This window comes from Microcebus murinus, chromosome 1 (assembly GCF_040939455.1).
Source record: "Microcebus murinus isolate Inina chromosome 1, M.murinus_Inina_mat1.0, whole genome shotgun sequence".
Classification (NCBI taxonomy): Eukaryota; Metazoa; Chordata; class Mammalia; order Primates; family Cheirogaleidae; genus Microcebus; species Microcebus murinus.
Genome location: NC_134104.1, coordinates 81,118,651 through 81,144,346, shown reverse-complemented (window position 1 = coordinate 81,144,346; position 25,696 = coordinate 81,118,651). Strand labels below are relative to the sequence as shown.

The 25,696-nt window shown below is 43.3% G+C and overlaps 1 protein-coding gene and 1 long non-coding RNA gene across 4 annotated transcripts in view; both read left to right on the top strand.

Annotated features, from left to right (window-relative positions):
- Positions 1 to 25,696, top strand: part of LOC142871376 (uncharacterized) — a 123,875-nt gene that overhangs the window by 74,490 nt on the left and 23,689 nt on the right. For 2 of the 3 annotated variants that reach the window (XR_012919627.1, XR_012919626.1), the window contains exons 3-4: positions 9,688 to 9,973; positions 25,188 to 25,295. This is a non-coding gene — a long non-coding RNA (uncharacterized LOC142871376). Of the gene's footprint in view, positions 1 to 7,938; positions 9,974 to 25,187; positions 25,296 to 25,696 lie in introns of those variants that run through there. The other variant, XR_012919625.1, reaches the window with a different exon arrangement.
- Positions 21,801 to 25,179, top strand: SOX2 (SRY-box transcription factor 2). The gene has a single exon (XM_012736975.3). It carries the CDS (start codon positions 22,333 to 22,335, stop codon positions 23,293 to 23,295), a length of 963 nt encoding a protein of 320 aa, XP_012592429.1. The 5' UTR covers positions 21,801 to 22,332; the 3' UTR covers positions 23,296 to 25,179.

Genomic DNA, 25,696 nt, shown 5'->3' with positions numbered 1-25,696 from the left:
AGATAATGTGCCCTCATATTCATGATGTAAACTCTGAACTAGTATGTATTTCCTTATAAGCCCCCACTTTAGTGAAGATTGTTTTATTTCAATCATTTTCGAAGTTCACTCTAATATTTAATGTTGCAGATATCCTTGTTCCATTGTTTTATTTTAAACATTTAAAACCAAATGGGAAAAGTAATGCCCATAAGCAGTTGAATGCATCATTAAATAAGGTATTTTCCAAGTTGTTTGGGAAATGGTTTACTTTCTCTGTTTTCACTTTTTCACCTCAAAATACATTGAGTTTTCCTCACTGGTAAAGAAATGTGACACTGAGAAGTATCAAATGAACCCACTTTAATAGACTTCAAAACCGTACCACTAATCTATTATTTTTAAATGTTTCTCTAAGACTCATTTCTTACAACTGATCGCTCTCTATAGGAAGCACTGACACTCACAGACCTCAAATTTTAATTTGGTTCCTAATACTGCATTTGATAATCAATATCCTCTTTTGCCTCTCCCTGCCCTCTAAGACAGCCTTATTCTCTGTCAGTATCTATTACATTTTTCTTTTTCTTTAGTCACTTTCTTCATTCTTTATCCTTCCTTTTGGGCCAACCTCTCTGCCTTTTATGTCCATATTCACTTCCTCCTTCTTTCTCATTTAACCCTTCCTAAACCTTTACATTATGAGCACTAAACATTGTGATTCATTGTTTTTGCCACAGTGACCTCCCATTAATAAAATTTCTCTCCTCCACAAGATTATTCTAAGAAAGCATAATTTTGAGCATCCACAATTGTTGCCCAGAGACAGCCATTTGATTCAACTTCATATGTGTTAAATCAAATGTGTTCAAGAATATGATTTCTTACTCCTATGCTCATTCAGTATTTTCTGTGGCTCCCCTTTTTTATACTTTTCTACTGCAACATGGAAACTTAGTTATCTGTGGTCTAGTCTGAACTGTACATGGGGCAGTGATAATGACCTTCTGACCCTACGTTTTTTCCTGGCTGTGGGTAGAATTGATAGCACTTTTTCAATTTCTCCCTTGTCTTTGCTTGAACATACTGGAATTACAACCTCTGACAAAGGTAACATCCCTTTTGTAGTGGAAACAAAAGGAGTGTGTAATGAATTGGTTAAGATTACATTGCATGTTTAGATGATGAAATCCAACTGCAGCTCAATTCCTTTATTTTCTCTAGCTGGACCTAGTCTTTTAATAAGACATTATTGACTGGCATCTTCCCCAGAACAGGTGCTTTGGAATATAGTCTTGCTGCTTTGAGTTCTTTAGACTGAAAAACAGCGATGGTATGGGTCAAGAGAATCAGAGATGAGACAATAATGTCCAGTATCTTAGAATGAGCACTGTAGATGATCCAAATCCAGGTGTCACTAACAGAATGAAAGGTCTTTGAATTTATATGAAGTGCTAACCCTTTTCAAATTAAGGTGGCAGGATACAAATTATAGTTTTATTTGCTCTTTCTCTGCAAAATTATAGGACTAAGAGAAGAGAGGAGAAAGGCAATGTTTTCTATAATTCACCACTATAGATTGTGCTATAGTGACATTATAAAATGAATTTTTAATTTTTATGAATATGAAATCAATTAATGCCACAATTGTGGAGTATTAACAAATGCTATCTTTTTATCACAAATCATATCACCTTTGGTTGCTCTGAATAGCAAATCGTTGGCTTCTTTTTTCCTTTTCCCTTATTTTACTTTGGCTGTGGTTTGTCTTTATTTTTCAAAAACAAGATTACTTACAATTTTTGCTTTTAAAAATGATATAATATCCATATTGGCTACAGAAAATATTTAAAATGTGTGCTTTTCAAAGAATGATCAGATCGTTTATTCATCTTTTAGATAAAAATGATAATATTCATCTCAATTATTTCTGCCAAGGACTGTAACACTAATTTTACTCTTTCTAAAAATTAAAATAGCAAACAGTTTATATAAGGTGTTGATAATTACCTATATTATTGTACTGCTGTGACAGATGTTGGCAAAAAAGCCTAAAATGCCTACAGCTGTGCACTCCATGACATCTAGTTTATACTCAGACAGAAGGCTAACAGATGTTCTGAACTGTCACTTTGCCTAAATGTTTTTAAAGTCTAAGGACCTGCTTTATAATTCACCAGAGTCTGGTTTGGTTTCACAGAGGTCCTCAGAATTCCCATCTGTGGCAATTAATGTTGAAGACATTGATAAATCAACTCTTGTGTTTTCTCTCTTCTTTAACAAACAGACATCAGTTTATATACGGACTGTGGATTGTGAAAGCTGTTTTTATATACATCCTATTGGTAAAATTCTATCCTCAAATATAAGATAGAATTGGACTATCAGAATACATAGAGGTTTGTTTTGAGCCATAGGAAGAGCCAGAAAATCATTCATTCTTTGCTTTCTATTAAATCTTATGCACTTTGGAAGTAAAATGTTAACAATTTCTGATGACAATTTCCAAAAGTTGTATTTTTTCCAATTAATAAAAAATGTTTTGTTATTTTTATTCAGCATTTTGACAGTTCTGCTCATAACAATAACTATTAATTGTGCAGACTTAAAATAATGGAAGAAAATACATGGCATTCGGAAAGTATACAGCACATCTTCTTCAGCTTGACACCCTGATACTTCCTCTTCTCAAACATACCTTCAGATCCTTCATACAGAATTACTGCCCCGTGCAAAGGCTACCAATGCCTTATTTGCTGCTGCTCTTAATTTTAACAAGCTGGATTCTTGTAGTACACTTGCTTAATAGTTTAAACATTCTGTTAACAATCAGGTGTTTGGCCTATCCTGTTTCTCTTCCATTCTGTATAGAAATATAACTCCAAATAGTACATCTTTCTGGGTTTGTTTCTAAATTAGTCCCCACACTTAATTATGAGGATGAGAGGGATGCCTTATTCCTCTTTGTTATAGGCTAAGCTCTCAGTAATCCCAAACAAAAGAGCCAGTTCTGGAAGATATAGGATTTGCTAGCAGGATTATGGTCTCATAGATAATGATGTGCAGTCAGCAGAAGCGAAGCTTTATTTTAATTCAAATAAGCTAGTAAACAAACCACTGACAAGTCTGCTGGTGAGAGTAACTGGCTGCTGTTGCCACATTGGCAGCTAAATTATAGAAAATCTATTATACCCTGTTCACCATATGTTTAATTTAATACAAGATACAAATTAAACTATCCACAGTGCCTATTAAAATAACAATACTTTTTTATATTTGAATGTCTTAAAATAATTTCCACTGACCTTCTAAAGGGCAGTTTTGATATAGGTGATTATCTAGGGGGGAAAGGTAGTTAATAGAAAGCAAAAAAAATTTAATTGCCTTTCTGAGAAAATAAAAATATAAATGTTCATTGGTTTGCAGTTGTTAATAAGGTTAATTAGCAGTCATGTGTTCTGTTATTACTATATTTCCCTCCCATCCTTTTGGTTTCTGAGGCTTGGGTTTTAAGAGTGATACTTAGTTTGACCTACCTGAGTCTATCCTCATGAAGTCATTACCTGGTTCAGGCCAGCCTATGGGAATGCCAATTGAGACTTATCTTCTGAAAATTAAGTTTAAATCCTAGGCCCAACTTTGGTATAGGAAAAGACATTGACTTTTATATCCCTGCCTCAAGTCAATCTCTTCACAATCAAAGGATCCCAAGGAAAGTCAGAATTAAGAGGCTGCCTTCCAGAGAAAGGAAAGAAGGAAAAGACAGCCCACACATGGTTCACAACCAATTTCCTCCTTTACCCACAGGGGTCAGCAACCAGTGATGCTTACTTGAGTCCATTTGGACTCAGCCTACCAGATTCTAAAGACCTGACTAGGTTTTAAAATTATAGAGCTAGATTTGAAACCCAGATCTACTATTTCCTAGATGTGAAAACAGATCTTCCTTTAGTCTATTAAAGTGCCGTAATTTCAACTTTACAGTATTATCATGAAAAGTAAATAAGAGAAAGCATCTGGTACATAATACGTACTCATTAAAGATCAGTTCCTTTCCTCTTTCATTCTGAAGCAAACAGAACATTGACCTTTCTTAAAGGGAGAAGGCAGAGTGTTAGGAAGAAGGCCTGGAGGGGGAGATGTAAATAGAAATTCTTCCTGGAGTCAGTTTCCTTGGAGCATTAACTCCTTTCCACAGGCAATATCCAAAATAGCCTGCTCCCTTTCTCCCCAAATTCACCACAATACCTACTCTTTAAGAATGTATCAGTAAGCCTCCCTAGCCATCTGCCTATCCTTGGGCCTATGAAATAGAGAAATAAAAAGTAATCATCACACTTTGGGATGGCTGTTCAAACTTTTGTGTACAGATTTTGTCCTGGGTCTGCAATTGAGTTCATGGGGTTGCACTATTTTGGTAGTGAATTTTGGTTCAGAGAACAGATGCTTAGCAGATCCAACTATATACCAATAATTACAATATTGCATAAGGTGTACATTTGGAAAATGTCCTTAGTTTTGATGATTCCTGAAGTCCAACAGATGATATTAATGTTTTATCCAAAAAACAAGTTAATTTATCTTAGATTTAGGTAAGAAGCAATTTCCAGAGCATGTTACTGGCAAGGATATGCCAGAGGGACACAGGACGAATGTCCCATGGTCCCTTCCCTTCTCTCCACTATCTTTCTACGCAGAGGTTGAGAGGCCAGAGATATTTCCATTTATTGAAACACTGAATATACTGATAAATTAAGAAATTGAAAAAAAAAAAGGTCACAGAAGTTGTGGCCTATTTCAAATATTTAACATATTTAAAGTAATACTTTTAACACATAAGGAGAAAATCTATGATTATATGTATAACTTCATTTTACATATAGAAAAAAATTTTAATGGAGGCCATGGATGAATGCTCCCCATGGGCCTTGCTTCTACCTCTGAATTTCCACTTAGTTATAAAGCATACAGCCTTCCCTAGTCCCTGTTGTCAATCTTAGCATAAAACAAACTAAAGGAACCTGAGAGTTCCAGAAGTATGAGCATGGGTGAGAAGGAAGACCACACTAGGCATATGGCCACTTAGCAGGCATCCTGCCTTCCAATCTGCACTCTCACCCTCGCCACCTCAGGTTTCCAAGTCTGTGACTCGCTGACCTGAGGGCCGCTCTCCTCTGAGAGGTTGTCCGGGTCCCTTGCTGGCGGGACCTCGGTTCCATCCCAGAACCTCCCCTCCCCCGAGGTAACCACCATCTAGCCCTTCAGAAGGGATTCCTGGGCTGGCGGTTCCAAACAAGGGATACGGGAGAACAACCAAACTGGCCACACTGTGAGCTGGGAGGAATAAACGGTGCCAAATTCACTGCGACATTTGAGTTTAGATTCAGGGAGATCTTGCTCATCCTCCCGCGCCTCGGAGCAGCCCATGGGCCTGGGAAGGGTGTCCTGGAAGGCGGCCGGGGCACCCAGACGTGGACACACGGGGCTGGTGCCCGCGCGCGCGCGTACCTCGGTGGAGGGGCCTTCGCCTCGGTCGGAGCCAGGGCCGCGCCGCGCGGGACGTGGGGGCCGGGAGCGCGGGACAGTGGAGTGGCGGGCGCGGCCGGGTGGGGGCGCAGCGCCTCGGGGACCGGGGTTGGGGTGGGGGTGGGGGGATCCCAGCCCGGCCGGCCTGAGCCTCCACTTTCCAACGCGAGCGAAATTGGATAAGGCTGACCCATCGCGCAGGGCCCAGAAAACCTACAAGGCCAGGCCTGATCGCAAAAGACGTTTTTTGCCTGAGCCCCAGTTGCCCCTTGGGTTTCCACACACCAAGGAAAGGATGAATGGAGGAGGCCAAAAGGCTGAGGCTCTGACTAGGAGTTCATTCTAGAAGCCTTGGAAAGTGGTTTCCAGGTCTGTGCGCATGCACGCACTTTCTCTGCTCAGGTTTTCGAATCTAGGGAGTTTGAATTTAAACCATGCCGTCCCCTAGATTGTGTCCAGCGGGGGCGTCGACCTCACCGGGTCCCCGGTTATTTAGAAGAGCGCGTCCAGCAGGGTGTCGTGTCGTTTTGCTTTTGTCTAAGGGAATAATTGAATCGTGTTAGGCCAGTTTACATGTTTACAATCCCGCGGTGTATTTAAAGGCACTAGCATTGCTAACCCTTTTGCGCAGAGTGTGGGAAGCAATCGTGCCCTCGGACTTGGCGCGGCTGCTCCTACCCGAGCCGCGCGTCCCGGCCGGCGGCGGCGGGTGCAGGGTGAGAAACGTGCGCGTCCGCCGCCCGCCCGGCGCCCGCGACTCGCGGAGCCCGCGCCGAAGGCCGGGGTGGGGCCCGAGCCGCCTGAGTCCGATTTATTTCCACGTGGAGACGGTAGAAGGTTGCCAGTTAGTGGATGATTGATCGCTTAAGGAGGGAGAAGCTACAGCTTTCACGGCGGCCGATGGCTAAAACATGACATGATGCCATCTGTGTGAAACTCGTAATTTGCGTGGTCGTTGGTTCACTGGAACATCCAAACCCTGATCGTGCGTATCGTGTTTCCCTATAAGCTGCGCTTGCCGATTTAAAACCAGGTCCCCGGTGCTCCTCTTTGCTAATCCCCTCTGCCGTTAGTCCGCTTAATTCCTTTTTCTTTTGAATCCCTTCTTTACCTTTCTTTCCTCACTCCCTCCCTCTCTTCCTTCTTTCTTTCCTCCTTCTCTTCCTCGCTTCCTTCTTCCTCCTTTCCTTCCCTTCCTTCTCTTCTACCCCAATCTGAGTCGTTCGTGCTGAAAGTCATTTACTCACCAGCGTCCCAATCTGAGGGCGAGGGGGAAACCCCACCCCCTGCGTCTCCTCAGCAAGGCTTGTGTTTGTGAAATTGGGGAGTTCAGCTTTAGCTCCAAAGTGATTTTGAGCAGTGAAGTTTCCAATTCAGAGCTCCCTGTAAGCACCCATAAATTGGCTCACACAGATTTTCCAACTCCCGTGAGAAAGCCATTTCTATAACCTAAGTATAGTTTTAGTGAGGAGAGTTGTTCCCACCAGACAATCACTGACCGAGTCAGATTAATTTCTACCCCCTGCAAACAGAAAGGTTTGTTTGCTTGGTTGGTTTTTAAGCAGTTTCCCAGTTATAGACCGCTGGTTCCTGATTCTCTCATCTACTAAGGCAGTTTGTCACTGTGGCCCTGCACCTTGCATTTCACATTCCACATTTTGTAGTTAAATGCTGACATATTCTCCTATGTCAGAGTCTTCCCCTATGTCAGGATGCCATTGCATTACAGCTTTTGAGACAACTTTTGCTGACTGGCCTAAAATAACTTCCTGATCCTTCATAGGAGAGTGAAACCAACTGACAGATTTTAAACTTCCTTATGGCTAGGATTGCATAGATGCAAGTAATGAGGTGTGTATGGCTTACTCACTCACCTTTAGTCACCTTAGGCCACTGATGCCCTCCTATCTTACAGTCTTACATTCACCCAAAATCCCTCAGTAAAAAGAAGACAGTAGTTCAGATTCTTCTTTCAGTTTGTTGCAAAAAAGAAAATAGCTTTTATCAGTTTGGGGCATTTTTTGTAAGTTTTGATAACTAAAAATGTATATATGACAAAGGAAGCAGAAAGATATTCAGTTATCCCAGTTGATTACTTTTTAATAAAAATACTGGATAAAACATTTTACATTCACCCTCCACCCATTCAATGTTTAGTTGGGAGAAATGTTTCTACTATGGACTTTTAATTTTGTATAATGCCCCACTTCCCTACAATACTGTAAGTGACAAACACACACTCCTTAGCCTGTTCTCTTAAAGGTCACTCTTGATTTACACTCTCCATTTCTCTCTTACCCCAACACACTCACACTTATGCAGGCACATTTGTCTTGATCCAGAGAGTGTTAGGATATGCACAACTTCTTAAGTATTGCCCTGACTTTCATTCTTTTCAAACTGATATTTGGCTGATTATCATGAGATACAAAATGAACTTTTGAGAAACAACCATGTGAAAAATTGTTTAATTTTCTGCTTTGATGTTTTTTTTTCAAGTGTCATAGGAAAGGCTTTAATTGGTGTTTCAGCAACAGTGCTCCCAAATCCCCAGACCAGTTGTAAACCAATAACATAACTGTTTCCAAAAAAGGAAAGTAGAAGTTGAGATCAGTTGTGTCAAGGGATACATTTGAGTGTTTATCTTTCTTTTATTTTAAAAGGTTTGCAAGAAGAAAAGGAGAAATAAACTGGGAGAGGGTCAGAGAGAGAGAGAACCCAGTAAAAACTTGTTTTTAAAATTAAAGCTATTTTTCCGGACTATTCTCTTACCACAAGTGCCAACACACAGAGCAGAAGTCATGAAAGTGGATTACTGTCACTCTGGGCTATTGGAGACCTGAAGAGCCCTGGCATTAATTCCTATAGAAAGGTAGACAACCCTAGTCAGCAACTAACGACTTCCCCTGCAGCGCCCCCATTGTCAAGTGTTCAGGGCTCTCTCAGAGTTGATACAGACCTCAGCTGGGTCTAGGTGGCAGGGCTTCCCCTGTGAGAGAAAGTGGAAGCTCCCTGTGGAACTGAGAGGGAGGAAGCCTGGTAGCTGTAAGAGCAAGCCTGGGGGTACAGGGCATTGTAACAGGAAGGCTGTGGACACCAGTCCCCCAACATGGTCAAAGCTAGCCAAGGATGAATGGAAGAATAGGGCCTTTGGGGTGCTAGAGGCTAACCTTTAGCTTGTTTCACTCCCCCCACTGGGCTCGCATCCTAGGTTTTCCAGGATTGGAGACCGTAGAAAGGGAGAGGGAGAGCATGGTAAGAAAACATACCTAGACCCTGTCTAGCATGCGAGGACTGGTGGGAGCTTGCAGAAAGGAGGAGACACACCTGGGGATGAAAGAAGCCCTCAGTGATCTGTCTGGCTGGCTCATACAGTTGTGCATGGCCAACCAGAGAGTGAGGGAGAGGAAAGCTTCCTTTTCTTCAGTCCCTCTTTCTGGGGTTGCTTATCTCCTCTCCCCCAACCCTCTGCCCCACCCTGTCAGGACCAAATAGAATTGAAACTTCATTGCCTTTGACTGTACTGAGCGTAAAAACTCGGAATTTGATAAGGTTACTGCACCATTGATACGATTGTAGATTTTTTTAAAGCCTCCTCAAAGAGACAGATGTTTGGGCTGATTAAGAATTGAGGAGGAAACCTGCAGCTGCACCAAGGAATAATCTATTGGACAAATATTTTAATAAAAAATATGAAGAGATCAGCCCGACCTTGCAAGGTCTTCTGCTTTAAAAAAAAATCTTTATCAAACCCCTATTCTATGGCTTCAATAAACAGAACCCATTACCTCACGGCATCTTTTGTTGGCCCCATACAAGAGAGAACAAAATGGTTATTCAGGGGAACGCTTTCGATTTTTATTGTGGGTAGCCTGCACAAAGAGCCGTGTTATTGTATTTAAAAGAACCATCTGTAGCAGAAACAATGGCATCAAATTATCTTTGAATACCCACTGAAAAAACATAAAGCTTTTTTTTTTATTCTTCTTCTGTACGGTGGGGGGATAGAGCAGTGTTAGGATAACTGACTTTTTTGTTGTTCTCTGGGTGCATTCTTCTCGCTCCCCCTCTCTCTCCCCCTCACCCTCTCTCTCTTCTCTCTCTCCCCTCTCCCTCTCTCTCTCTCTTTTAAAAAATCAGCCATTTGGGGTTTTAAGCCATAAACGATTTTTCTTGTTGCAGGGGATTGCAGTGGCAAAGCTAGGCTAGGTCTTGGAGGCTGGTGTAAGGCGATGCGGGTGAAGGCAGGAGGCTGATGGAAAGACTGGGGGGAAGAAAAGCCGAAATGGATTCACGGTGCCTTGGATGGAGGACGAGAGGGGAACTGCAAGCTCCTTCAACTCGTTCTGTCCGGTGAGAAGTGATCAAGCTTGGGCTGACAAGAGGCTCAGGGAGCCCTCACGTTCTTTCGCTTTTTTACCTGCCAATCAAACTGCTACAAGACAACACCCTGATCTGGCATGGACATGTAAGTAGCTTGCAACCCAACTTTGACATTCACTGCTAGCTCACTCCTCCCCCCACCTCACTTTCTTCCCCTCTCATTCTGGGTTTTGGTTTTTTTTTTTTTTTTTTTTTTTTTTGACCTTTCAGAGATCTGGAAATACACCCTGTGTGGTAATCATTTAACACAGGCAGATTTAAGTCTGAAAGTGTTAACTTTTGGAATTAAATGCTAATTTAGATTTCTTTAACAAATGCAGAAATGAAATGACATTATTTTATTCTCTTCTGAACAGTTTTGGTATTGAACGTAATCAGTTCCCTTGCAAGGGTGTGTGTGTTTCTTTTTCTATGAAAATCTAGAAATAGATCCGTGAGCACCCAGAGAGAAACCCAGGAAGGAAAGATTCAGGCTTCCATATTAAAAATGCTAAACTCCAGCATTCACTCCTACAAGGAACCTTTCCTAGACCAATGCTACTCAGAATGGAAAGAGTGATTTGATTTAAAAGGTACATATTATAAAGGGGGTGCTACCACTTCAGTTGGCGTCGTACTATTTTGGTGATATTTGGGGTGGAGGAAGGTTACAAACAGGAAGCGAAAGGACATGGCGATACCTCGTTCTTTATGAGAGACTGACATAGAGGGAGACAGAAATGCAAGGGGGCAGGGTAAGCAGGAAATATTACCTGAGAGAGGAATTACAGAGCATGGCGAAGCTGGAAGGTGGGAGGGTTTCTGCGGGAAGTTGTGCGAGGGGTGATGGGGCTTGCTCTCTGGCGCCCTCTAATGGCAACTTGAACCAATGTTTTACTTTCGTAATTCAGTCCTGGGAAAAGCAGCTGGGTTTTTGTTATTGCTGTTGGGGTTTTTTTCCTCTAGAAACTAGAGACTATTAGCGGAGTAAATTGATTGTTTTCAGCCCATAAACTTATGTATATGCCTTAAAATCATCACTGTTTTCCCCTCCAACATGCCCTCCTCTCCCGAAATCTTGTTAGACTAATAAAGGAGGAGAGTCTAATGGCAAATTGACTTATGAAGGGTGGTCCACGCCCAATTAGTAATTCGGGGGAAAGGGATTCGTTTCCTACCTGAACAGCATTCTGGCTCTTCTAATATACTCGAGAGGTGTAAGGGGGTGGAGTGGGAAGGGATGATTTGAAAATTGCAGATTCTGACACGGGCTCATTATAATACAATGTAAAGGGGGCTCTTAGGAACCTCTGTTATTGCGACATGTGGTGGTCAGGGGGCTTTCCTTCCCGCCTCCTATTTCTTTTTTCTTTTTCTTCTTTCTTTCCTTCTTTTTTTTTTCTTTTCCTTTTTTTTTTTCAAAAATTTGGTAGATAAAGGTTAATCTTGGGCTGAATGATAGTGCTATGATTGACAAGAGAAAAGGTGTTGAGGGCAGGTCGCGCTGTCTTATTTACAGCCCACTGCTTGCTGTAGAGTCTTTGTTAGGACTGGAAAGCTAATTTAGTGCTGATCAAAAGCACCACAGAGTTAAAGGACTGGTAATGACTGCTAATTTCATTTCAGCCTCATGCATCCCCAACTGCTGTAATTAAAGGCACGCTATTTAAATACAGGTGAAGGTTGTTTCTTGGTTGTTTTTTTTTTTTTTCAGTTGGGGGGGTGGGTGGATTACAATTTTATTTAGATTTATTCTTATACTGTACTTGGATGTTATGTAGTCCAAAATCAGATTTAGTATTAGTATTATTTAGAGCCGCTTGTCATTTATACCTGGCTTTGTAGAATCGGCAGAGTGAAATGTGTCAGTCACATAAAAGCCCCTGTTTAAAGAAGGGGGCAGGATGCAGAGGAGTAACTGTTTAGGGGGGATTTAAATATTTGGGTCTCTTTCCCCCACTTCAAATTAATAGAAGGGCCTTCGATATAGTTAAAAGTATTTGAAACTTGGGGCAGGGTTAACAGGCCAAGGGATCAATGTCAGCTTTTTAAGTACTTCTAAAAAGATCGTGCGAACAGATGGAAAATATATTTTTAATTAAATAATTTCCCCCACACTATATAGCTGCAGTGTTGGCACAGAAACCGTGTAATTTCTCAACCGATAGGAGTTTCTTTATGAGAACATCAAAGGATAAAAAGCTCTACATTTTCGTAGTTGGTTAAAATTGATAACCCCCCTCCCCACACACACGCACGCACACGCACACACACACACATACCCAAAAAAGAATTTAGCCTTTAATCTCTTTTTATCCACGAAGACTAAAGCTCTGTACTCGACCCCGCGAGCGGCTCTCGCCTTCCGGGGCTGGAACCCGACTCAGATGTGAAGCGGCGCTGAGCCGCCGCGCAGGTTCGTGCCCAGCGCCCCCTGTTGGACACAGTAGGAGCTGCGCAGCGCCAGTCCCGGAAATCGCTAGAACCTTGCTCTGGGGTTAGAAAAAACTCTTTATTACTCTCCAAAAAGGAAAGGGGGTGCGGAAGCAAGTTTTTCTATCCTTCTTGACAGATAATATAATTTTAACTCAATACAAAACTGAAGAGGCGATAATACGATTTTAATTCAATAAAAAATAAAGTCTAACCTATTCCTCCCCCTCACATCCCAGCCATCCCTTGCCCGGGTTTGGTTTTGGAACTCCTATTAAAGGTTCTGCGATGGCAAAACAGGTAAAGAAACATGATGAAAAACAAAGAATATGTGTTTGGTTTTTTTCTGTAGCCGTGAAGAATCAAGCAAAGGCTACTTACTCTGTCCACATTTCAAAAAATTAAACGAAAGATGCTGCTGCTTGCTGTTTTGACATTGTGAAGCATCTTGAATGCTCTCGGAGGTCCTGCAAGTGTTGTAACTGCATCTCTGAGTAAACGAAATAACTTGCTTCTTTTACTTATGCATTTATTTCTAGAGTGTAATTAAAAGGCCAGTCTCTTCTTTGACTCTTTCCCATCCTCCCAAACCAATCTTGATCAAACTTTTTCTTTCCTGGTTAGCAGTTAAATTCCACATATTGTCTAAGAAACAGGTGCCTGATATCTTTCTTCTTTCATCTTAGCGGTAGGATTTCAGGGAAGGTGTACCAGTGGTAAGGAGTGCTTTCTTTGAAATTCAGCATTTCATTTACTAGGAATCCACCAGATTATCCTAAGGAAAGAGCAGTATTTTTACACTTCCAAAAACTACCTGTCTACATAAGAAAGAGCTTTGACTTCTTTTTGGGGGGACCAGCAAGTGAGGGCAAAAATAGCCTTTGAATTATTTCAGAAAGATAAACTGTAAAAATGACACATCCTATGAATGGGAAAATGTGGATTTGTTTAGTCTTTTAAAATCAAATAGAAACAATTTGTGTGCTAAATGAACAAAATGTTTTACGATTTCCATTTTCACGATGTACTTACAATCTTAACTTTTAACCTTAATAAGTTTAGGGCTTGCTTTTTTTTTTCCTTTAAGTTTGTCTATTGAAGGAAACCAGCTTAATTTTTCCTAAAAGAATGGCTTCTTAAAAATATTTAATACCATGGCTATGCAAGCTTTATGTTACCCTATTCAAGACTGCATTTTAAGGGGAACTGCTGTTCCAGATGAGGAGAGATGCCTTATCCCTCTAGTTCCAGAATTGGATCTCCGCTAAGGTTTTTTAGTAAGTAGGTTCAGATGTAATGGCAGAAAAAGGATTACGGTTTGTGATAAATCTCTAACTGGAATTTTATCGAAATGATGGGCAGGCGGGATCCCAGCTACAGTACCCAAACCCTTTGCTCTTCCAAAAGGTTTGTCCCCGTTACAGGAATTTTAAGTCGGGGCTAGCTTCGCGAATAATCGGCGCCAACCGAGTCAAAGACGCGGTGCGCTGACAGCCGAGGTGGGAACGCGGATCAGTGGCTCCCGCGGCCCGCGGGGCAAGGAGGCCACAGCCCGCAAAACCTAGCAGGCGGCCCACGAAAGGGGGTATATGCCTACTCTTCTTAAGTGATGTAGAATGTACAATGGAGTCCTGGAGATTGCCACCCTGTTCCGCACCCAGGGGTCCGCGCCTGTCGGGAGGCTTTTGTGAGAAGGCAGGAGAGAGGGGCGGCACCTGGGTGCGGGCGGGTGTGCGTGCCAAGAGCGAGTCCTCAACTTTCCGGAGCCCGAGGAGAAAGCACAACCCGTGGCGGAGGAAAGAGAGCTAAACAAGTGGGTGGCCCAGGCCTGGGAATGCCACCCAGCTCTCCCGGCCGCAGCGTTACTTTTGTGGTCCCAGGCGGCCCCAGCCCCTGCCCCAGTCCCACGCCCCAAGGTGGCCAGCAGGAAGGCAGCCTCTCCGACTCTGGGGGGCTGGGGAGGCGGGCAGCGAGTGACTGGTTCCATGGCAGCAGGCAAAGCCGCAGCGGCTGGCAACCGGCCGCGTTTTCCCGCGGCGGCAAAGCGTCCTTTAGGGGCGGGGCGGGCATTTTTGGTCCCTCGTCCCAGCCTCCAGGCCCGAGCCCGCGCGCTTGGCTGGGCGCCCTGCTTTGGAAGTAGTCAATCTTGCCCGATTCTGAGGACGATCCAGGCGGATGGGCCAACCTAGCTCAGGCCTACTGAGTCCGTGCCAACTCCTCAGCCCTTTCTTCCTTTCATCCCTCACACCTTTCATAGTGAACCCAGGAAAGCACCCGCTCTCTGAAAGCCAGTATATGCATTTTGCCCCTTGGTAGCTGCTTTGGGTGTAGGGGGAAATGACTCAGTAGGAAGACCAAGATTCAAGGATGAGCTCTCATTTATTAAGTGTGCCCTTTCCCTTTGTTTTTTAACTCTGGAGATCCTTTAGTTCCGTTGATCCTTCTGTCTCCACCCTGAGACAGACAAAGGCGCCAGGGAGAAAGTCCAGCCGGGCTTGATGGAGTTGAGGTGTAGACTGATACGCCTCTCCACTGGTTGACATGCTTGCCATGCTGTGGGTCCCATCCAGGGCCCAGCAGCTACGTGGGTTGCTGGAGGGTGTTGAAACCACAAGTACAACTTGACACCATTGAGCCCACGGTGCTTGTCAATAATCTGTGAATTAGGTGCAGAGATTGTCACTGTAGATCATAACAGTTTCTGAAGGACTCATTACAGCCTATCGTGTCAATGATCTTCAAATCAAGAAGGGGGGGTGGGGCGAGAGGGAAGAGGAGTGGGGAGAGCCAACAAAAAGGGAAGAAGGGTAGCAGGGAAGATAAAAGTCAGAGCCCCAGCTCCGAAGGAGCCTTTAAAGATTATCAGGCCAGCGATCTGAGAATTCCATTGGGATGGGTTTGGAAGCCCGACTCCATCTGAGCCGGGACTGGGAGGGGGGCGCCAGGGGGCAGGCAGAAGTAGGCCCCTGGGAAGGCCGACTTCTCGGGCATTCCTTTTGAGGCCAGAAGAGCTTTTAGGAGAGGGTTCCTGATGTCAATGGGAGGACTTGAGGATGCCAGCCCGCCCAAGATGGGTGTATACTTTGATTTAGAGCACTTTCCAGGGCAAGCCGCAGCTGCAAATCCTTGAAAAAAAGTAACAGTTTCATTTAGGGCTGACAGTGGTTGTAGAATTAATTTTTTTTTCAATGGTTTACTTCAACTTCTTTTCATGCCACAGGTGGAAGACTTGCTTCCTTTTCCTCTGATAGTATTCCTATCTGTCCCTCACATCTAATTTCTTATCTAATTTTATCTAAGCAGATCTAATTTCTTTTGCCAACTTGCTTTTTGGGGTGCCAAACACTTCAGCCCTCTGAGGTTTTGTCACTTTTGTGGTTTGTATTAAGTCCATTTGTACTTATGTAAAGGGCTTGTGGGTAACAGGAGTAGTATGTTCCCTGAGACCTCCAGAAGAAGACTAAATTCCCAGTGAAAGGTTCTCCCTGTTTGGTTTCCTTGCAGTGAAAGTGTAGTCCATCCTGCACTGGAGTCATTTAACAAGAGCTAGAGAAAACTTAAGGAAGGCATAGGTTTGTTTTTCTGACAAAAGTTGTGGTCAATTCAATAACAGTGGGAAAGTGTAAAATAATTGTGTTTTTCTAAAATGTTGGTAATAATCCTAGCCAGTGGAAAACTAGGATTCTAAGGAAATTATTTTCCTTTGGTATGATTAATTGCACAAGATAGTGTGGTCAGGGAGATATGTATTTAGACACTCAAGCAATGATTTAGAGGTGTAAAAGGGTCCAGGGGTTTTGGGGGAGGAGGCAAACTGGGGATTCTGGTGATTTGTTTGCCTGTTTTTTTTAATTCTCTTCTTCTAATTTTTAAAATCAAAATCATAGGTTCAATGCAATTGAAAACCACTGGTGGCAGCTCTTTAAGTTTTCAGTTTGTCCTTTTACAGGGGGATTTCTATTTTAAATAATTAGATCATTTAATGGGCACACTGTATTTTCCCCTGAACAATAGCTGCAGTGCAGGGACAGAATCTTAACTTATGTTAAAATTGCTTGATAATTCAGAAATGTAAGTGAAATTGTGAAGTGTGAATTTTTTTTCCAGAAAATATTTGAGCTGGACTATATGAAGGATGTACACATATATATGATTCTGTAAGTAATATGATGATTAATTTATACAGCCTGAAAGACAAACATAAATAATTATATATTACTTTTGTTGCTATAATTTGAAATAAAGGGGACATGTATTTAGTTTTCTAACTATTGAATTATTTTTTAAATGTATTTATTTCATCAGTGAGAATTAGATGAAAGGGAATGAGTTAAAAAAAAAAAAGTGTGGGGGGGGGGATCTGAATGCAAAGCAGTTCTGCATTCCTTAGGTTTCAAGGGCCCTTACAGCTCTTGAGTAAAATTATTTGGTGAAATTGGGTCTGGACTGAAATAGCATTTGTTATCCCCTTGTTCATTCGTTAAGTGTAATACCACTTCTGGAAATTAAAGGCAAGGTGCTAAAGTGACAGACAAGAAGAAAAATATATGATTAAGCAATCTGAAATTGCTAATTCACCATGCATCCATATGCATATCTATATCTTAGTAAATAGAAAGGGATAGAGATATATATTTTTTCTTTGTATCATCTAGAAACATTCATTATAGTTCCTGTCACTAATCCTTCACATTTCCAATACCTGCAAGTTTGACATAGGGAAAAAAAAATGGAGAAAATGTAAATGAAAGAAAGAATTTCTATCATTTTGAAAATGGCATTATAAAAATTAAGGTGTCTGTTCCCTCTAGGAATTTCTGTAAAGTATCCTTAGAAATGAAGTTTGACAACAGTACAATCAGTTTCAATTTTTTACTCTTACTTTCCATATATTAACTTTATCCAGCATATTTCTTATTGACTATTTTTGGAAAGTATGGGAGACTTTTTTAAGGAAAAGAAATGTATCTTTTCTTTCATTAATCTGTATTTGTTTCTTAAATCTTGAAGAATCCAGCTTTGATCATTCTGGAAGTCTTGTGGTATGCTCTAGTTTGGAGTGACTGAGATCTTTTGTGATTTACAGGAGAAAAGGAAACATTTAAAAATTGGCTTATGCCAGTCTCTTTACTCCATAATTCTCAGTGTTCTTGTATTAAGGGATACATAAATAAAATCTCATCTCCCCAAAGCACATTAGCATTGTCCTAAACATTTGAATTTTCCTTTATTTTTGGCTGTCAAACCTAGGAACTTCTCTCTGGTTGCCATACTTCTCTTTTTAGTTTTATTTGCTTCTTACTTACCAGCCCATTGGTATGATCTTTTTCACTGCAGTATGATCACTGCCATGGTCACTTGGAGAGGAGATAGTTGGAAGGTTAGGATCCGGAGGAAACATTACAAAGAAGGGAGGAAAAAACTGTCATTTGGCCAAATCTGGCTCCTAATATATTTAACCAGTTCCAGAATTAGAAAGCCTTTCTGTACATTTTCTTCTATTTTTCTTGCATTTTTTTCCTTACGTAATAAAATTAAAACTTTTGGAGCCCACAGTTGACATTTTTCAGAAAATTGAGTTATCAAGGCAGTAATTATTTCACGGGGAGATAAAACTCTCATAGCCCTAACTGTCAAATAGGGCCCTTTTCAGATTTTAATTACAAAATAAAATTAGTCTGCTCTTCCTCGGAATGGTTTGTGAGTGGTTAAACAGAGCTTTTTCCCAATACTGGTGGTCGTCAAACTCTGCTAATTAGCAATGCTGAGAAATTCCAGTTAACAAGGACATTCTCCAAGACTCTGCAGGTTCCCTGCCGTTTGCCTTCATTTCCATAAGAAGATTAAGAGAGGAGGGGAACACACTCAAATGCAGATGCAGAAAAGAAGCGTTTTTTAACAAGCATCATAATAGTAAGATGCTTGGCTAGTTCTCACCTAATTACTGCAAGTTAAACCTCTATTTGCCACTAAGAAGAAAAAATAAGTCTACAGTCCCCTATCTCCACAAAATTGTTAGTTGGCTTCAGATATAATATTTGAGGAGGGATGGGGGGAGTTTTGGAAAGAAAAATCAATTCAAAAGATTTTTAAATAAAATTTAGTCACACGAAGCAGTTAAGGCTTTTTGGCTAGGGCCTATAGTAGAACAAAATCAAATCAAAATGTCCCAGAAGTTATACATTTTTCTTCCTAATTACTAATCTTGTTAAAAGTGTATAGGTTTTTGCTGCTCATGGAAGGGAAGTGTTACACTCTCTTTAGATTAAACACTTTCAATTTTCATAAATTGTGCCAATGGCAATGTTTTAAATTCTGAGAGGATGAAGCATCCTGTTCCAAGTCTTTTTTTTTTTTTTTGATTGTCTAGTAGTCAATGGTATATTGTTGTTAGGATTGTAGCTATCTATTATAAACCTAAAACAGTATTGCTTCTGTCATCTTCTAAGATTGTTATAGTTATTATTATATTTAGGGGCCAGTGATGGTGCCAGACTGAAATCGAGTGGGCAGTGATCTGATTTTTTTTAATGCATATGTTCTTTAAAATCTAATGAGAAAATTGTTTCTGCTATCACCATCTTCTTTAATCTTATTTTCATAGCACATTATTATGTATAAATGCCAGCCACAGTTAGTTTATTGCCTCGATAAGTACAGCAGGCTTAATTAAAATAAAGCTGTAAATAAATGCAACCAATGATAACACAATTGTAATGTATTTCCATGGCTTATTTATGTGATAAAACCAATTAATAAAAAACCTAGCCAGCCCCTTTAACCTCTTAAATGCATTATTATAGAGTTCAGGCACAAACACATGCATCAGAGAATGTGTAAAAGCTGTTATATATCATCCCAAGGAAAAAAAATGTGCCTTGAGAGAAATACAATGAGACTTAAAAGATTTGCGTCTATAATCATCCGTTATTAATAATTATTTTAATAAATATACACCACCATTTTCCACACCAACCCCTTGGTTGTTTCTTCAAACTTAATTATCATAAGCTTTTTAAAGTTCTTGGAATAATGCTATTAAGTAGGCCAATGCATACACAATCATAAAGTGAATGCTTGGTCTACTCTTCATGGTGTCTGGACAATAATAATTCATTCATATGTTGAACCTCATAATTTGTACCTATTTTTTCCTGTGGTTTAACTTCTCACTTGAGATTGTATACATATTTTTAAGTTAAGCAAATTAAATCTGATTCTTATGATTTAGTTCTACAGCTTATATGATATGTTAACTTTTCTTTTCTTTAGATTATGTGTAAATAGTTTGATCTTCCATCCCCCACATTTTTTTTCCTTTATTTCCAAACACCTACTTTTAAAGATAATAGTCTTGGAAAAGCGAATCTACCAGCAGGGGGCGCACCAGCCACATCCCTGAAACCAGCCGCGCTGAAAAGCCGGTGGCCGACTTCTCTTCTCTAGATTTATCAACCTTTTCTCTTTCTTAATCTTCTGGTCTGTGTTTAGCTTAATATTACACCTCGATTAAACATAAAGCATTGCTTTATTTTGAAGAGTACCGAATATTTATGCGTTTTGAGAAGGCCAGTCTCACCCTTTCCGGGCGCCCAAGAACTAAAGCAAACCATAAAACTTAAGAGAAAAAGGAGAACCTTGGGGGGGGGGGCGGGCAGGACGGTTGACTGGAAATAATAATTTATTAAGAAAGTCTGCAGGATTCTTTTTTCACAACTTTTCTGGGTTTCCAGTGAGCATACTTAGCTTGAATTCGACAATAACAGACAGGCCTGGGAGGGCAGAGATTGGAGAAGTTGGGGGAGGAATGGGGAAGGGCGGTTGTGGGAAGAAGAAGGTTAGAGTAAGGAACAAAACAGTGCACAGTTTTGTAAAGATAATAAATGGAACGTGGCTGGTAGATACTATTCAGTACATTTTCTTAGGGTGAGTAAGGGTAGATCAGGGGAGGGGGGGCGGAGAAAGTGTTACAGAAGAAAGAAAATAAGTAACCCTGATGGTTTAAGCCCTTTATAAAAAAGAAATGGCATCAGGGTTTTTTTCTTTCTCTCCCCCCCCCCTTTGTAGTCAAGTGCATTTTAGCCACAAAGATCCCAACAAGAGAGTGGAAGGAAACTTAGACGAGGCTTTGTTTGACTCCGTGTAGCGACAACAAGAGAAACAAAACTACCTATTTGTAACGGACGTGCTGCCATTGCCCTCCGCATTGAGCGCCTACCTATTGAAATCTTTACGTCCGGACAATGGGAGAGCGGCTAAAATTACCCTCTTGGGTCCTGGGCGGGCAAGATTCCTGACCCCCTACCCCCGCCCCATCACATCCTCCTCCAGCCCGGGCCTCGCCGGGCTCCCCCTTCCTAAGTCCTGGCCTCCTCCCCGCGTGCGCCGCCTGCACCTGTGCCTGGAGAGCACCGCCCCGCCCGCCAGGCCCAGGCCCCGCGCAGCGCCCCAGACCTGCTCGGCCCGGCTCTGCGGCCACCACCATGGAAGTCAGCGGGGGAAATGCCAGGGCTGGTTCTGCTTGGGTCCTGGGAACTCTGCGTGGGAGGGAGTTTGTGAGTGCAGCCCCAAAGCCATCTCTGTACAGTGCCAGGGGATGCCAGGAAGTTGCAATGACCCTCCCCCACGGCCTGCACTTTTGAGCGTCCTTCTGTTTCTCCCTTTCCTTCCCCAGCCTGCATGTGAACCTGCACAGCCGAAATCCTTCTTTGGGGGAGGCTTAGGAGGAAAATGGGGAGGAGGGAAAGAGAGTACCAGCATCCCCTTTGCGCCGACTGAATGGAGGAGACAGACTGGTGGGAGATGTGGCTGGGGTAAGAGGGCAAGCTGTGATGTCCCGGGCTAAAGAGCCGGGTTGGACAAGGAAATGGCAGTTTCCCAAGGCCCTGCGGGTCCTCGGGCCTGGAGTCGGCCACAAGGTCTGAGCAGGGTTTCTTTTTTAAGAACAGAGCAAGTTACGTGGAAGCAAGGGTTTCGCGGACAGATGTTCTGGCCCCCTATCTTCTTGTCGGGCGGGTGTGAGGAGTGCGCGCGGGTACCTGCAGCAGGAAGAGGGCAGGGGAAGGGCGAGCTAAGGGAGAAGCGCACGAGGAGCTGGAGTTGGGGGGAAGTGCTGCGGATGCGCGGGAGAACAATGACACACCAACTCCCGCACTGCCGGTTTCCAGAAATACTAGTTGGACAGTCGCCCTGAACCACCCACCATGCCCTGCCCCACCCCCACACCTTAGCTGCCTCCCGCGCCCCTTCCTCATTTCAGTGCCCTGCACCGAAAAGTAAATCGGCATTAAGTTTAAAGGGAAAGAAAACCACGTAGTCTGAGTGCTGTTTACCCACTTCCTTCGAAAAGGCGTGTGGTGTGACCTGTTGCTGCGCGAGGGGATACAAAGGTTTCTCAGTGGCTGGCAGGCTGGCTCCGGGAGCCGCCTCCCCCTCCTCGCCCTCCCCCGCCGCCCCCCGCCTCCCCCGCGCGGCCGGCGGCGCGCTAGGCCCCGCCCCCTTTCATGCAAAACCCGGCGGCGAGGCCGGGCTCGAGTGGAGGAGCCGCCGCGCGCTGATTGGTCGCTAGAAACCCATTTATTCCCTGACAGCCCCCGTCACATGGATGGTTGTCTATTAACTTGTTCAAAAAAGTATCAGGAGTTGTCAAGGCAGAGAAGAGAGTGTTTGCAAAAGGGGGAAAGTAGTTTGCTGCCTCTTTAAGACTAGGACTGAGAGAAAGAAGAGGAGAGAGAAAGAAAGGGAGAGAAGTTTGAGCCCCAGGCTTAAGCCTTTCCAAAAAATAATAATAACAATCATCGGCGGCGGCAGGATCGGCCGGAGGAGGAGGGAAGCTCTTTTTTTGATCCTGATTCCAGTTTGCCTCTCTTTTCTTCCCCCAAACTATTCTTCACCTCGCTTTCCGCGCGGAGCCCTGCGCTCCCGACACCCCCGCCCGCCTCCCCTCCTCCCCCCGCCCGCGGGCCCCCCAAAGTCCCGGCCGGGCCGAGGGTCGGCGGCCGCCGGCGGGCCGGGCCCGCGCACAGCGCCCGCATGTACAACATGATGGAGACGGAGCTGAAGCCGCCGGGCCCGCAGCAAACTTCGGGGGGCGGCGGCGGCGGCGGCGGCAACTCCACCGCGGCGGCGGCGGGCGGCAACCAGAAGAACAGCCCGGACCGCGTCAAGCGGCCCATGAACGCCTTCATGGTGTGGTCCCGCGGGCAGCGGCGCAAGATGGCCCAGGAGAACCCCAAGATGCATAACTCGGAGATCAGCAAGCGCCTGGGCGCCGAGTGGAAACTTTTGTCGGAGACGGAGAAGCGGCCGTTCATCGACGAGGCCAAGCGGCTGCGAGCGCTGCACATGAAGGAGCACCCGGATTATAAATACCGGCCCCGGCGGAAAACCAAGACGCTCATGAAGAAGGATAAGTACACGCTGCCCGGCGGGCTGCTGGCCCCCGGCGGCAACAGCATGGCGAGCGGGGTCGGGGTGGGCGCCGGCCTGGGCGCGGGCGTGAACCAGCGCATGGACAGTTACGCGCACATGAACGGCTGGAGCAATGGCAGCTACAGCATGATGCAGGACCAGCTGGGCTATCCGCAGCACCCGGGCCTCAACGCGCACGGCGCCGCGCAGATGCAGCCCATGCACCGCTACGACGTGAGCGCCCTGCAGTACAACTCCATGACCAGCTCGCAGACCTACATGAACGGCTCGCCCACCTACAGCATGTCCTACTCGCAGCAGGGCACCCCTGGCATGGCTCTTGGCTCCATGGGTTCGGTGGTCAAGTCCGAGGCCAGCTCCAGCCCCCCTGTGGTTACCTCTTCCTCCCACTCCAGGGCGCCCTGCCAGGCCGGGGACCTCCGGGACATGATCAGCATGTACCTCCCCGGCGCCGAGGTGCCGGAACCCGCCGCCCCCAGCAGACTTCACATGTCTCAGCACTACCAGAGCGGCCCGGTGCCGGGCACGGCCATTAACGGCACACTGCCCCTCTCGCACATGTGAGGGCCGGACAGCGAACTGGAGGAGGGAGAGATTCTCAAAGAAAAACGAGGGAAATGGGAGGGGTGCAAAAAAGGAGAATAAGAAACAGCATGGAGAAAAACCCGGTGCGCTAAAAGAGAAAAAAAAAAGAAAAAACATAAACAACAAAAAACAAAAAAAGCCCATCACCCACAGCAAATGACAGCTGCAAAAGAGAACACCAATCCCATCCACACTCACGCGAAACCCGCCATGCCGACAAGAAAACTTTTATGAGAGAGATCCTGGACTTCTTTTTGGGGGACTATTTTTGTACAGAGTAAACCGGGGGTGGGTTGGGGAGGGAGGGGGAATGGACCTTGTATAGATCTGGAGGAAAGAAAGCTACGCAAAACTTTTTAAAAGTTCTAGTGGTACGGTAGGAGCTTTGCAGGAAGTTTGCAAAAGTCTTTACCAATAATATTTAGAGCTAGTCTCCAAGCGACGAAAAAAATGTTTTAATATTTGCAAGCAACTTTTGTACAGTATTTATCGAGATAAACATGGCAATCAAAATGTCCATTGTTTATAAGCTGAGAATTTGCCAATATTTTTCAAGGAGAGGCTTCTTGCTGCATTTTGATTGTGCAGCTGAAATTTGGGACAGTTGCAAACATGGAAAGAAGAAAATTATTCAGATTTGGACATTTTAATTGTTTAAAAATTGTACAAAAGGAAAAAATTAGAATAAGTACTGGCAAACCATCTCTGTGGTCTTGTTTAAAAGGGCAAAAGTTTTAGATTGTACTAAATTTTTTAACTTACTGTTAAAAGCAAAAATGGCCATGCAGGTTGACATCGTTGGTAATTTATAATAGCTTTTGTTCAATCCCAACTTCCCATTTTGTTCAGATAAAAAACAACATGAAATTACTGTGTTTGAAATATTTTCTTATGGTTTGTAATATTTCTGTAAATTTATTGTGATATTTTAAGGTTTCCCTCCCTTATTTTCCGTAGTTGTATTTTAAAAGATTCGGCTCTGTATTATTTGAATCAGTCTGCCGAGAATCCATGTATATATTTGAACTAATATCATCCTTATAACAGGTACATTTTCAACTTAAGTTTTTACTCCATTATGCACAGTTTGAGATAAATAAATTTTTGAAATATGGACACTGAAATTATGCTTGAGTCTTTCATTTATTCGGATAACACTGTGATTATACATAACTTCCCAGGGAATTCTAATACTGTGCCCAGCCAAGAAAGCAAAATACCAAAAACCTCGGTATTTCTAGTCCAGTGTCATGTGCTAACGTTAAATACAAAAAAGAAATGGCTGGATGATTAATAAGTACTCTGGAAAAATTGAAATGCTTCTGTCATTTCTAAAATAGAAACTAGATACATATATTGTAAATCCACCCCCTCCTTTTCTAGGCAGCATGAATAAGCAGGATGGGGACTTAAACTGATTTATGCCACTTGTTGCCAGAAAGGATTCAATTCTGAAATTTTTCATGTAGTTTAGCAGATGGGGTATTGAGCCAAATCAGAACCAGGTTGGCTGGTTTTGTTTTCATTTTCTTCACAGCACAATGGTCCTTTGAAACCTGGTTATAGGGGAAAATGATGCTTCTTGTATCAGAATAATTGCAAACTAGACATGCAAAGTGTTCATCTGCTGGGTGGGTGTTTGGATTACTCTGGCCCTGCTATTGTCTGAGAGGAAACAAGTGGTTTGCTTTCTTTGTTCCTTGACTTCATAAACTTTCTCCTCTACATTTTCCTGTTTAGGGGCAAGGGAAAGCAAAGAACGTCTTGCAAAACTCCCCGACTTATCACGGACATAGTTTTTTTTTTATTATTTATTTTCTTTTTTCCCTCTCTCTCCCTCCCTTCCCGAATTCCATTTCTTAAATTGGCAGCGCGGGTCCAAGCCTGTAGCCCCAAATCGGATAATCTCTGCAGCTGATAACAAGCAAAACAGAAGCCAGGCAACAGCCATATTAAAGAAGAAAACAATCAACTCTGAGGTAGATATTTTACTTTGTCCGGTCTAATCACATTTGGAGATGATTATGCTTTTGATCTGTTAACAATGTTTTACTACAGTAGTAGAGAAGTGGGGGGAGGGGAAAGGGGTGGGGAAACAAGATTGGATTTGTTGTTTTCTTTTGCCCTAGGAAAGGTAAAGAAAGGCTATAGTTGTCCTCAGTGGGAGCGGAAAAGTTGGGGAATCGCCTTGGTCTTTGAATTAGCGATGCTTCTGCATCACAACCGACCCTCGCTTTGGGGCAGCCGGAGAACCTGTGACCTAGTCAGGGACTTTTCTTCTTTATTTACTACTTGCTTCGCTCATCTTCCCCTCCCGAAGGGGACCAGGAACCAACAGTCGGGCATTCTTGAGAGTGCGGGTTTGCTACCCAATTTCAAG